Source organism: Marmota monax, unplaced genomic scaffold, assembly GCF_021218885.2.
Source record: "Marmota monax isolate L192 unplaced genomic scaffold, Marmota_monax_Labrador192_F-V1.1 WCK01_AAM20220418_F8-fsc00002, whole genome shotgun sequence".
Lineage (NCBI taxonomy): Eukaryota > Metazoa > Chordata > Mammalia > Rodentia > Sciuridae > Marmota > Marmota monax.
This window is the reverse complement of record NW_026693571.1, coordinates 5044109-5058617: the sequence shown is the minus strand read 5'-3', so window position 1 is coordinate 5058617 and position 14509 is coordinate 5044109. Positions and strand designations below refer to the sequence as shown.

The 14509-nt window shown below is 35.7% G+C and overlaps 1 protein-coding gene across 19 annotated transcripts in view; it reads right to left on the bottom strand.

Moving 5' to 3' along the window:
- The window catches only part of Camk2d (calcium/calmodulin dependent protein kinase II delta), a 301140-nt gene that overhangs the window by 58050 nt on the left and 228581 nt on the right, over window positions 1–14509 (bottom strand). For all 19 annotated transcript variants that reach the window (XM_058583743.1, XM_058583750.1, XM_058583742.1 and 16 more), the window contains exons 7-8: window positions 12288–12390; window positions 5526–5609 (exon numbers count right to left, since the gene is read on the bottom strand). In XM_058583743.1, coding sequence (XP_058439726.1) covers window positions 5526–5609; window positions 12288–12390 — 187 coding nt within the window. The remainder of the gene's footprint in view (window positions 1–5525; window positions 5610–12287; window positions 12391–14509) is intronic.

The window sequence follows — 14509 nt, the reverse complement described above, 5'->3', positions numbered from 1 at the left end:
TTGCTATTGGCCTATTTTGTTTAGTATAATGTCCTGGGAATTCACCCTTGTTGTAGTATGTGATAAAATTTCCTTTATTTTTAAGACTGAAAATATTCTACTATCTGTATATACCATATTTTATTTACTCCATTCATCTGTTGATGGACATTTGCTTGCTTCTACCCACTGGATATTGTGAACAGTGCTATTAGGAACACAGGTGTGCAAATATTTCTTTAAAATTCTGCTTTAAATTATTTGAATATGTACCTAGCAGTGTAACTGCTGGATCATATGATCCAAGAGAAATTTATTCAATAGTTTTGGGGTAGATCCCAGTACTGGGAATTGAAATCAGGGGTTCCCAACCACTGAGCCACATCCCCAGCCCTATTTTATATTTGATTTAGAGACAGGGTTTTACTGAATTGCTTAGTGCCTCGCTTTTGCTGAGGCTGACTTTAAACCTATGATCCTCCTGTCTCAATCTCCAGAGCCTCTGGGATTACACGTGTGCACCACCGCACCTGGAGAAGCTGAACTTTTAATAAGCACTTCAGATCACTTTGGAGAATGTGATCTGTGGTTCACAGTTTGAAAAAATACCAAATTAGGGAGACTACACATTCTAGATCTAGAAAGATTTAAGACAATAATAAGTTCAGCAAAGGAGGATATTGGTAAAGATTATGTTTGGGAGTAAGGCCCCAGGAGTTGAAGACTGTTGAAGATACGAGTGATGAAGAATGAAGGCAGAAAACCTTTCTAAAATTCTGAGGCAAACCTGTGATGACCCAGCGTAAGGGAATCACAGAACTCAAAGTAGCAACAAATTGCCCAGTGGGTTTGAGATTTCCAAATGATAAAAGTATACAATATTTTTAAAATTAATTAATTAATGTTACAGTATAATGCCTTTTGACATATAGTACACAAATGGAGCACAACTTCTCCTTCCTCTGGCTGTACATGGTTCAGAGTCACTCCACTAATGTAATCATACATGTTTATACTGTAATAACGTCTGTCTCTTTCTACATCCCCACAACCGCACCCCTCCCCTTTCCCCTTCTACACAAACCAAAATTCCTTCATTCCTCCCTATGGAGTACCCAATATTGACTTATTCCAGTTGAAGTATGAAAAGGCTAGCCTCAGAAATCATGCAACTGCTGAACCTAAATTCATTATAACATAAAAGAAAAAACGTTTTCCATAAAATTCCAAATTCACAGTTGCTAATTTATTATCACTCATAACTATTCAGAGTGATAGCTAAATAAGATAGAGAGGTGGTAAGAGAACATGTGTGGTGTGAGGGAGGCTGAACAGCCTTCCTGTCCTCCTTCCTTCTCAGCTTCCTGCCTGCTCTCCTTCCCACTTGCTTTCCTGCCTGCCTTCCATCTTTTCTCCCTTTTTAAGCTAGATTGTACAAGGAGCTCTATTAAAAACCAGTGACATCTATAAATATTTGTTCACCACACAATGGAATTGTGGAGGGCACTATATATACAAGAAAGCCATCAAAATCAATTTACTATTGTTAATTGTGGATCACGGTTCTTGCTACATTAATGCCTATTCTTTACTTTCCAGTAATGGACTAGCTGCTTTCAAAGACCAAGTATAGGTCAGATCATACTCTGTGTGAGATCACAAAAGCAAGGTAATGGTGGCATTTGAGATTTCCTGTGTGCAGGTAATTGCGCGTTTCTAATAAAAATAATGTACAGACTTCTTTTAGTCCCTTTATTGATGCCATGCTTCACTTTGCTCTGTGTCAACTGCCAAAATGACAAAGAACCTGCTATGATGAATGCTCATAGATTAATTCACATAGAAGACTGGCTGCCACTCTGGTAAGTGGATTGTTTTTGTTATCTGAATTGTGCCATTTATTACTACACAACTCAAAGTCTACTCTTAAAAAGGACTAATTGGCAACAGCAAGTACTGACTGATGGTTGAAAAAGAGTTTCCCTGAGGATAAGCCACAACCTAAAAGCAATCAAATAATATACACATTACTTTGGTGGTGACTACAACAGTGATGAGCAAGGGTATCTCATAAATAAAATTAATGTAATATAATTTTCATGTCACCTGAGTGAGAAGGCATATAATAAAATGATAAAACAGTAATTCCAAACTGATAGCAGTGAACAAGAAAGTAGCCATTTTCCCCAAACATGTGATATTAGAAAATCTAATTAAAATGCCATAGTAAGTATATGTGATTCCCAGCACATTTTTAGGCACACAATTTAGAGAAGCACATAGTCCCTAAAGAAAATGGGAATTGGCTACAAATATATGCTTTAACTAGAGCTTGTCACAAAGAGGCCCACTGATTGCAGAAAACTGTGAAGAAAACGGTAAAAATAGAAAAGGGCAAAACAAAAGATGTGGCCACAGCTAAACTGGGGTTGAAATCTTTGAGCTACCTTTTTCCAGTCAAGAGATTCCATCCCATAAGTGATCGCACATTTCACAGATATGAAATACTATTATGAAATGATACTTCACTGTTTAAAAAGATTAGATACAGAAGCTACATTATAGAAATGTATTTGAACAGAAAATCGAGAAACCAAGTGGATTCAAATTTACCAAAGTAATATTAAAATTGAACATGGTGTGCTTAGTAAGGTAAGACAGTCGGTCTAAGCACTGATGATATATCAAAGGTTATAAAAAATGCAGCATCTGTGCTCACCACAGATCTATTCAGGCTCAGGGCTCAGGTCACCTCAGGGTAGCTCCATATGTACATGTGTCATGGATTCTGCTATGCACCCAGGGAACAATCCCTAGTGCAAAGATATCAGGTTTTTTTTTTTTTTAATATTTCTTTTAAAGGACCTAATATTCTTCAATACCAAAAAAAGTTATACATTGTGAAAAAATGTTTTAAATAGAAGAATAAAATTATTTAGATTCTTTGAGTGAACAGAATTTTGTTCAAAAGCTGTAAAATTTGTCCACAATAATATCTTTTACAGAATAAAATAAATAAATAAATCATTTAAAAAAGTGTGTGTGTGTGTTTGTGTGTGTGTGTGTGTGTGTGTGTGTGAGAGAGAGAGAGAGAGAGAGAGACAGAGAGATACTGAGGATAATGGGGAGGGAATGCAAATTTGGTTTTCAGTTAATCAGCTAAGAGCATCATAATATTCAGCTGATTATCATACTGGCAATGTTAAGTCATCCAATAAAATTTGTTTTTCAAGTCTATACTATGGAGAAATGTCAGTTATCTAGAATCTTCATTTCTAAAGAAATACTTTGTAGTAATAATAGTAATGGTAACTAACACATTGTCTTAAAATAAATCTTAGCAGTCCTATGGGAGAATATTATTCCATTCATCAGAGGAAGCTGCAATGCAGAGACTAAATAACTTGAACTATGTCATACAGCAAGTGTGTTTTCTTCCCCACTATCCCTACCCCTCCTACCCATGAGGCAGATAGGAGGAAAGCAGAGAGAAAATAGGAAGGAAACTAGGAAAACAAGGAAATAAAGGAGGAGGGCAGGGGAGGCTGGAAATGACCTTCAGACAAGCAGGCAAAGAAAAACCATGAAATACCTTGATGCCAGTCCTCCTTCTCCTAATTACTCATCAATCATACCATTCTCTCTCTTTAGTATTCAGGGTCCAAACACAACATTCTACCTACATCCCTCTGTACTTCACAGAAATATGACTCTAACACATTTTAAAATATGTTTAAAAATATGAGTCTACCTTCCACAAAACCCATCACTGTCTGCCTGACTATAGGGCCATTCTGCTGCTTTTTAAGGTCATCAGCAGAAACAGACCCGTGCGGGGAGCTAATTTATTGCAAGGGAAATATTCCAGCTAGATTCGGACAACAACATTTTGCAACAGTGCTCTAACTCAAAGGCATTTGAGAGTTCATGCTGAGCAGACACTCAGATAGGCAGAAGAAAGACAGAACTTGGACCCACCTAAGACCTTATCCTTAAAGCACATGCCATTTCCAATCTTTTAGAACAATAATGGCTGTTTGCATTTTAAATTGCTTTATAGGCTACAATATGTTTTCCTTTAAAGTGTGCCTTATTTGACCCTCCCACTGGATAATATTATTTTACAGGTAAAGAAACCAGCACAGAGATATTAAAGAAAGAGGAAGAGTAGGTATAAAGACTTAAAACTCAGGTGTGGTAACTAATAATATAGTTTTTTGCTCATAACCGTCTTCATAGGCATGGAGCTAATTCTGAAAACTCAAGTTTAAGATTAAATACTAAGTTGTTGTTTCTAAGCATATAAAACTGATAAGAAATACAGGGTGGGATTCTCTATCACTATGAAGTAGGCGTAATTTTAGATAGTATCACTATACTATCTGAAATTAGTAAACTTCAATGTATGTCTTTCTTTCCATTTAAAATTAAAAGCAAATCTAATAAGTTATTTTCAGAATCTAGAAATAACTTAAAAAAAAAAATCAACTCCTTCCATGCTGACAAACCAAAGGAAATGAAATCTGTCTACAGCACACTAGTGCCAAACTATGGTAGTTAAATACCTACATATAGATCAGATGCAATGAAACTCAAGAACTTTAGAGGACTATTTTGTGTTGATAACCTTAGTAGAAAACTATTTCAGAGTGTCCTGTCATATCCCCTTTATTTCAGTCTTTCATATATTCTGAAATGAAGAAATTTCATTATATAATTTAAGTGGAAATACTGCCAGTAACATATTTTTGAGTCTGTGCAGGACACTTCTTGGATTAGATTTGGCTGATAAAGGCCTAAAACAGAGCTCAGTCCCCAGAGGATGGCCAATTTCATTATTTTCTGAGATTTATTTTATCCTTGCCAGGCTTCTTGGGAAAACATGACATTTGTTGGAAGAGCTGGTTGGATCTGTTGGGAGGATGGGAGCATGAACACATGACCCCTATGGCGGGTGTGCCCAGGACCTATGCATTTGTATCACCTGAGAACTTGTTCAAAATGTCAGTGTTCCCATCTCAAACATATTGGTTCAGAAAAACAGCAATCTGAAGTTTTAATCAGATCTCCAGATTTATTGTTGTAGGCAAAGGTTTTGAGAATCTCTCCTAAGAAATTCTGAACTGATGATTGGAAAGTATCAACTTCAAGTAAAAGATATGACTTTAAATTAAAACAAGAGAATGAATATTTAGGGACTCCCTAAATTCATATACTGTGATAGTATTAGGAGGTGGTACCTTTGGTAGGCTGAAGACCTCATGAATGGAATTAGTACCTTGTGAACGAAACCCAGGAGAGCTCCATTATCCCTTTCAACATATGAGATCTTCCCCCACAAAAGATTGCTGTTTACAAATCAAGAAGCAGGTCCTCCCAGACATTGAATCTGCAGCACCTCAGTCTTGCCCTTCCCAGCCTCTAGAACTACAAGAAATATATATAGGCTGTTTAAGCTTTCCAGTTTCTCATAGTTTGTTATAATAGCCCCAAAACATTAAGACATGAGGATAATGCAATATTTTTTTGAAAATATGATTCCTTACCACATGCCCACATATCCACTGGTTTTCCATAAGGATCTTTACGTAAAACTTCTGGAGAAAGATATCCAGGTGTGCCAGCAAAACCTAGGGAAAACAGATGTTTATTATTTGGTATTAACATGACAGAATCAATATGATATAGGAAACTACGAAAACTTTTTAGTGGCTTTATCAAATGATATGTTTGTCATTTGAAGCAAAACTTCCAGAGTCCTGAAGTAATGTAGACTAGTTTAGTTTTTCTTTTCTTTTTTTTCAGTGTGGGGAGGGGGATGGTGGTACCAGGGATTGAACCCAGGGGCACTTAACCACTGAAGCACAACCCTGGCCCATTTTATACTTTATTTAGAGACAGAATTTTGCTAAGTTGCTGAGGCTGGCTTTGAATTCCTGTCTCAGCCTCCTGAGCTGTGGGATTACAGGTGAGTGCCAGTGCACCAGGCTAGTTTTTCTTTATACTAAGTAATCAACACTAGTCTATCCTGCCTTGTAGTTTATTTGGAGGAAAAAATACACACAGACACACACACACACACATCTTTTATCCAGATATGGAAATCTATCTACTGTGTTGAGCAATCTTGTATTCTTGAGGCCACTTTTTGGTTAGTAGTTCTTGTATCACTTATATGAGAGTTATAAATCTGTAAAGAAATAAGGAGAAAACTGGAGATAGGATAAGGACCCTGAAAATGATGATAGTTATCATGATATCTAAATAATGGTATTATGAGAAGAAGGCACTTATAAAATAGAAGGATATAAAACACAGAAACTAAGGATACAAAAGTCTATTGGGTGGGTATAGGGCAATGAGGCTAGAGATGGGACTAAAAGTAACTAAATATATCAGGAAAAGAAATAAGTCTAAAATATATCCAAGAGCTCAATATATACTAATAAAATATCAGGGTGTATTTGTAACTAGCAACTGAAGAGAAGACTCAGGAACATTCAAATGTATCACTATTGTATGTGTACCAACTAGACTTTAAAGTTAAGAAGATCTGGTAATAGAGATTAGATAGCAAATATGAATCAGTGTAGAATTCAATAATGTGCACTAACATAATAAATCTATAGCTAGTTTTAAAATAGAGTAAAATATTTCTTATTTCTGGAAATAATAGTTTTTCAAATAAAAGTTATCTTGAAATCATGAAATATAATTATTTTCATTTAAAAGTTTTCTCAAAAAACACTAATGAAAACTGAAAATATCTTTTTTAAAGGATATACAATCAGGAATTCCTTCAAATACAGATTACTGTTGAAGTACACTGTATATTTATTGGATTGCAAAGTACCCTTATTTATGTGACAAATTCAGAAAGCAAAGAGGTATATAAAAAAAGAATACATATAACACAGTTACTTCTCTGAGAAAAATAAGATTAGGAACTGAGGAAAAGGATTTTTGGACTTCTCCCTTTCCCCATTTTAAAATTCCCAATACTTTTCTCTTCCTTTGTTTGGAGGAAGATGAGAAGATGTGGTGGATAATGAGAAGGGACTCCCAGACAAGAACTGGATGTGCAGTTTGAGCTTTGAATAAACCATTGCTAATCCACTGAGGGTTCTTCTACCTAAGAGAATTACCAAAGGTTCCACTGCTTTGAGAATTACCTGAAGGTGTCATGTGGAGTCACACGACAAGATAGGGATGGGCACAATTATTGCAAAGGACTTCCTAACACATCTGGTATACCATACCTGCCCTCCCCATTCCTGTCCCACCTCCTTAAGACATGCATGACACAAAGAGAATCCAATGAGAAATTTATGCCAAAGTCCAGTGTGAATTCAATGTCCTGAGTGCACATTTTGAGATCCCTTTTCATCTGGCTCCCCTTACTCATCCAACATGATTTATACTTTTTCTGAGCACATGACTTGATTGATCCCTTTAAGGTCTCTTGAGAATGAGCTTCTTAATCTCATTCTTGATGATACTTCTATTTCTTGAATTCCAATTTTTTTTTCTCTAACATAAAGTGGATCTAAATTATTTCTATCTTAGAACTCTCTTTAGATGCCTACAGTTCTCAGTGATCCTTTCTCATTTTGAATTTCAACTACACTTTAATATATAATCTATACTATCTAAAATTAGTAAACTTCAATGTATGTCTTACGTAATTTATATGGCCAAGATCAGGAAACATTAATGATATTCTCCCTAGAGAAGAAAGAGAAGTAACTATATGTGAGTATATTCCACTATCTTTCCTATTCCCCTCCCTTCATTCCCCTTTGTCTAATCCAATGAACTTCTATTCCTACCCCCTACATATATATCAGAGAGAACATTTGGCCTTTGGTTTTTGGGATTGCCTTATTTCACTTTGCATGATAGTCTCTAGTTCTATCCATTTACTAGTAAATGCCATAATTTCATTCTTTGATAAAGCTGTCTTTAATGAGAGATTAAGCCCTTAAGAATCCAGGATTATTATGTTATATGCTATTAACAGGGAAATTAATCAGAGATTGTATTCTCCAGGGATAGCATATTTTTTTTTTATTCAGAAAAACCAAGAAGAATATCAAAACATATAAAGCAAAGAGAAAACAGAATTACTCACTGTTGAAAATGTATCCATTGTAACCTATTGCCATTTAAAAAAATAACCTTAATATTTAAAACAAGATATATAATAACAAGAAGCAAGATGGAAGTAAAATATCCTGGTTTTTGCTTTTCATTTGTTTCTAGCAGCAGCCAAGTGTTAGAAATATATTGCAAATATTATTTCTAGTTCCATAGGAGAAACAGGCTGATTAGCTAATTCTCTTTGATAAAACTTCTGCCATCTTATTAAAGGTAGTGACATAGGGTGTTCTAGCATTTTTGGCTAGTTAGAGTTTTTTCAGATAAACTTATATGAAAGCCTGAAGAACTGACTTAACACATAACAAAGAGACTTGCTATTTTTTTTAAATTAAAATAACAAGGTTTTTTTCCTCCTCTAAATATGGATATTACATTTAAAAAGATAAAATTAATCAAAATTGAGACCATGATGGCAGATAATAAATAGCTATGAAAACAAATCATGCTTATTAAAACATCTCCATTCCCTATATATCTATCTATAGTATATTCAAAAGAACTTTACTATATACCATGTGCTTTTTTTAGTTACTATGAGGATTTACTTGAACTTGGGAAGAGTGGGAGGGAAGGAGAAAGAGAAAAGAAATGCATATTTTCTTAAACTTGGAAACAAAGTTTCTATACTTCTAAAATGTGGAATCTCCTTGAAAGTTAAGATGCATCTGTTTAAAAAGTCTTTACAGGTACATTAATAAGATCTTAACTATTGAAAGCACATCCTGATGAAAAAGTGGGAATTTTCCTGTTGATCCATTGCTGTTTCTCTGTGACCAGCTTGCTTTTAGAAATGAGTTGTCACAATTTGAAAATCCATGTACTTTTATTTGGATGCTATTGCATTTGCTGAACTGATACCCAGTTTTTTGTTCACTGTTTCACTAAACAACTGCCACTGAATAGGCAAAAGCACTATGACAATGTTCCATACCAAGATTATTTTGAAAACTTACTGAACATCATTTATAGCCTATCTGCATTCCCCTGGACTACTTTACTGGTTTCCTAACAGCACCATGAAGGAGTGTTCATGATAGCCATTTAGAAACAGGATAGTGGCCCAAGAGAATTAAGTGTCTTAAACAATGTCATTCAGCTATTAAGAACCAGAGCTGGGATGTAAGTTCAGGTATTCTGATTCAAAAAGTAGATCCCCACCTCCCCAAGTCCTCTTAAACTACATGTGATCTAGCAGAGGACACAAAACACAGAGATTTAGGGAACACAATTCCTACACTCTTGCCATCAAGCCAGTGTTGCTGGGGTTAATGTCGTGCCTCAGCGCTGATGATAACAGAGGCCTCTGTGTTATTCCTGGTATCCAATCATCATCACCCTGCACCCAGTCCCAGTGATTATATCCCTGGACCTAAGTTCCTATTTCCTGCCTCATAAAAGTCTCTCATGAAGTGGGCTCCTCTTTTGCTCTAGACAGGATTAGAATATTGTCTTTGAACCCAATATCTGGGACTTTCATTTCTTCTAAACAGATTCTCCTAAAGTTCAGAGTCCCTGTCTGTTCCAGGGAATTTGCCTGGTCCTATATCCACCCTAGTTCAAACTGGCAGCATGCATAATTTGAATGACTGCTTTAGCCTAATAAAGTCTTTGCTTTCAGATTAACTATCCTTAACCATCCTCCACACTGCTACCTAAATCACTATTATATAACTTAAATTCAATTACATTCTTCTTTATTAAAAATTTCTCACCAGATTCCTGAAGCCTCTGTTTTTTTAAAAAATCAAACTTTTGAAAGGGACCCCTCCCCACCAAAAAAATCACTCACCTTATTAACTACCCCTCATCCTAGCTAAATCAAACTTCTTGTTATCAATGTAACAGAAAAATAGTTTCATGTCCTCCAAGCATTTGCATATGCTGATCCCCCATCTGTTATGCCTTTATCTCCCATGCTCCAATGGAAAAATTTCCCATTATCTTGGACAGAACCATAGTTGTTAGCCCAATTATTAGTGCTTTCCCCAGAGGTGGAATTTCATACTTCCTCACCTGTGTTCCCAGGGCACCTCTTGCATGCAGTGGTGAGCTACTTTTTACCCTGCGTGGTAAACTATTATTGGCACAAAAGCCTCAACTCTTTGAGGGTCAGGGCCTTTTATTTAAGTACCTCTAGTAATTTTGCCTTGCCCATCTCTGTGATAGCTCACTACTTCTTGTTGAATTCCTAACTCTTATTACTGTATATTCCTTATCTGTGTCGACCATACTTTTCCCCAGAATATAGCTATATATCTGCATTTCCAATTTCCAGAACTAGGTCTTGCCTTCTTTCAGTTTGCAGTTAACAAGGACAAGCTTATTCCAATGTCAAAACGTGACAGACCAAATGACAAGTCTGAAGGTTTTAAATCCACTGGGAGTGGAATTGTGGTATGGAGACACTTGATGTAAAAGGTGGCATTAAGCTTGGGAGAGATTGCCATCAGGATAGCAGTCAGAACTCCTGACAAAGGACAAGCAGCAGAAAATAAGGTCTTGAATTAGGTTCCTGGAAAAGGAGATTTGGGAAGGCTGCCAGGTCACCTACTTCCATTAACTAGCTGGGGCAGATTAAAAAGATACAGGGGATCCTGGGAGCTATGTAAACCTTAGGAGATGCTGCATGATAGGGATACAGAGAAGCATTTGCACATTAAATTAAAGAAGTAAGTATTTTGGGGGCCCTCTTTCTGTTTGTTGTTATTGTTATTCAGAGGGAAAAAAATCTGAAGTAAAGGCATTAAAAAATTGTCTAACTTCAACACATTAAAAATCAAAAGGAAATAAAACTGAGGCTTAGGGAAAGGTTATATTTTAAAATTCTACATGAACTATCAGGTAATACTGGGAAATGGTAGAGAGAGGCATAAGAAAATCAATGGATAAAGAATTTATTCCAGCAGAATATTGGGATAATCCATAAGCTTGGCTAGAAATACTATAATTTAAATTTATTTAGAGTTGATTTCCTCCCTAATTGTAAATGCTGAAGCGTAGGATACAGCATCCTTGGCATGCTGAGCACTTTGAAATGAAGGAAAGGGGCTCAAAAGTAAGATCTTCCTGCCCTTTGTCCTTATGTTTTTCTCCTCCAAGTTTAGCCATGGAAACTTTACTTCTTCTTGCCAAAGGTAGGTTACAAATACGTGAACCCCTTTTCAGCCAGCCATAAAAACTAGAAATAATACTCCAAGCTTCCTCTAACCTTCGATGTAAGAGTTGGCCACAAGGAAATCCTCTGACCTATGTTGTCTGGTAGCTGATCACAAGACCCTCATTCCAGCAGGTCCTGCCCTGCCCTGTACCCAGGAAGACACAGAGAAGCCAAGAAGAATTCAGAAAGACAGGCCGTGGTGGGTTCCCCTCTGAACATATTACCACCAGGTCATGTCTTCTTTGGATATGTCATTTCTACATATCTGTATTTTTTAAAAATCAAATCTAGCATAAAAATAGAATGTTTTCTCCAAGTCTTTAGGTCTTTATTTCATATCATGTAAAACTTTGATTAAATAATCTTAGAGGGGTGCTGGCTACGATTCTTAAGATAGCTGAGGAAAGGTTTCAGAGCTTTCTACCTCTATATAGAAACAGAATTTTCACCATTTAGAAATTTTGAAATTATCAGATTTATCATGAGAAAATTGGCATATTAACAAAATAGAAGACAATTGAGATGAAATACTTAGTAAATACACATATAATTATACGATGTAATATTTTAAAGTTAATTCATTAATAAAATACATGAGATAGTTTGTCTTTTCTGATTACCTACTATTTACATAGCAGTCTTTAGTATCATGTGAGGATGAATGTGAATGATCATCTTTCTCTCCGAAAAAGTATTCTTTTAAATTATAACACTCCTTTTAATTCTTAGCACAGGATTGTATTTTCTCTCCATCCTTTGAAGAAAAAGGTATATGTGTTACTGTTCTCCCTTCAGGATTTTCCTTAACTATTTCTAGGTTACATACCTTTTAATGTTAGGTTTAATATCTTGGGGTCCAATATCTTAAGAGTAGTCAAGATGTTGCTGGGATGAACATTTCCACTTTATTTTGGCTAGGAAATGGGAGTAGGAGCCAGGAGTTCGTATCCAAAAGATTGTAGGTAGCGTGAAGGAGAGAGGCCCTACTTACCAAACCATGCCTGCTGGTCTCCTTGAACTTCAATGGCTAAGCCAAAGTCTGCCAGTTTCACAGCTGCTCCCTTGGATTTGCTAGCTAAAAGCAAATTCTCAGGCTTTATTTAGAAGGAAAGAGAGAGAGAGAGAGAGAGAGAGAGAGAGAAAGAGACTGTAGTGAGAACCTATTTTAAGTGACTATACAAAACTAACAACATTTTTACTAGATTAGGGGAGAAAAAAAAAAAAGTCATGCACTGTCATCTCTCCTGGAGACTGTCATTCCTAAATCCCAGGGAAAACATGGTTAGAAAATGATTAAAAATAATCATGTGTGCAGGCTTTAGACAGATGCATAAATGTTTTGAAGAGTACTGTTCAGAGGGGAGAGATCAAATAAATGAGAACACCTGTCTTGACCTGCTCACATGTTTCCAAGGACCAGTTGCAGACTTGGCCACAGACATTGACTTAGAAGCCTAACAGAGCACAGACATTTTCAGCAGAAGGAAACTTGGCAAAATGATAACAAGAATTGGACCAATCTACAGACATTTGGCAAATGAAACTGTGCAAATTAAATCCTAGTTGACTTTAAGAGTTTGGACCCAAATGTAGTGATTTTGATTCCTCAATGTTTCCAAACACTTTCTGTATAAATTTTGGAGGCTTAACTCTGAATTATGTATTAAAAAATGCTGTCTTTAAGAATCTGTTTATTCTTAAAGGCAAAAAGAATATACTGCTATTTGCCAAATGTTATAGTTAGGTTTTTCTTCTTTATAAGCCAGTTTTTTAAAACATAATTTACATTTCTTCAAAGTGTGACTCAAAACATTGCTTATATATGTATGCTCCCATCTCAAAATATGGTGGGAAAGATCCATTTCATTTTCTGGGTAATTTATCATTACTCCAGGACTAATAACTCAGTCTTGAACAGAGGCCGTGTCTACACCATTGTTTCCCAATCAGCGCATCCAGACACATTGGTACTTTCAAAATAAGCACCATGACAACATCTTCCATTTCCCTGGAACCCCTTTGTAAATTTTAAGAAATGAAGGGATTAGATGGCTAGGAAAAGGAGGCTGGTTAATATATATAGCAAAGTCTATGCAGTCCAGTTCTCTGGATGAACATATGGCACTGGTATCCATATGGGAAAGTGAATCAAAATCTTCCTACTTGGCAATAAGAACCAGCAAATTTGGAATCTGTGTCTCAGACTGAAAAATATTGGGAAACAATGGACACTACAAGTGCCAAAACTATTGTTTGAAAATCTAAAAATTTAGTCCATCAAGCTGATTTTGTTTGTATGTTGACAAATAAGCAATTCCAGATTTTTTTCACCAAATTGGCTACTTTCTTCTTACTGAATTAGTCAGTTCTGTTAGTTGTTTTGACCTTGTGTAAACACAGCCCAAATAATTGTTTAATTTACTAATTAAGCCAGCCATGCAAAATAGCAAAAAACCCATAACCAGAACTTGGAAGAAATTAGGTTAAATCTATAAGAAATTGGAGTGTGGGAAAATAAGTTTTAATTGAGTTACCAGAATTAAGGCTATTGCTGCTCACTGCCATCAGATTCATCACTATCATGATAATTTGTAAATATGAGGAAACCTTTGTAACTTTTTAGGGCTGATAGGACTTTGAACTACCTCAACACTATGTAAATAATTTAGTTTAGATTTTAGGATAAGGATGTCTTCAACCTAACATTTGAAATGATTTGGAACTCTGGTTATTTATCAGTATACTGAAGTATGTATTCTTGTTAAAATAGTCACATTTGACATTTTGCTTTCACAACTAAAATTTCTGTTCCAGTACATTCATGCATTTTCTAATTTAATTAAGATACAATGTCCAACTTTTAATTTATGGAATAAGTAACCTAGACAAACCCCATCAATAGTAAGCAATGATTGAGTCTATCTCTTTTTGACCTTCACATTCAAAAGCATTGAGCTGTCAGAGATGGTTGTTAACACATATCTGACCTAATTTGTCAAGCACAGAGTCATTCAAGGGGAGAGTTCCAATCACTTAAGGAATTACAGCCATTGTAGAACTTTTAAGTCAAATGGTTTTGAAGCTTGTTGAGCAAATGCCAATAACATTAGTAAATAAACTTTTTAAGAAATTTAATGTGTTTTTACTCTTATCACTGAATCAGAAAGCTTCTGGAAGTGCTGTGTGCACTGTGCCTTCAAATACCAACTCTCT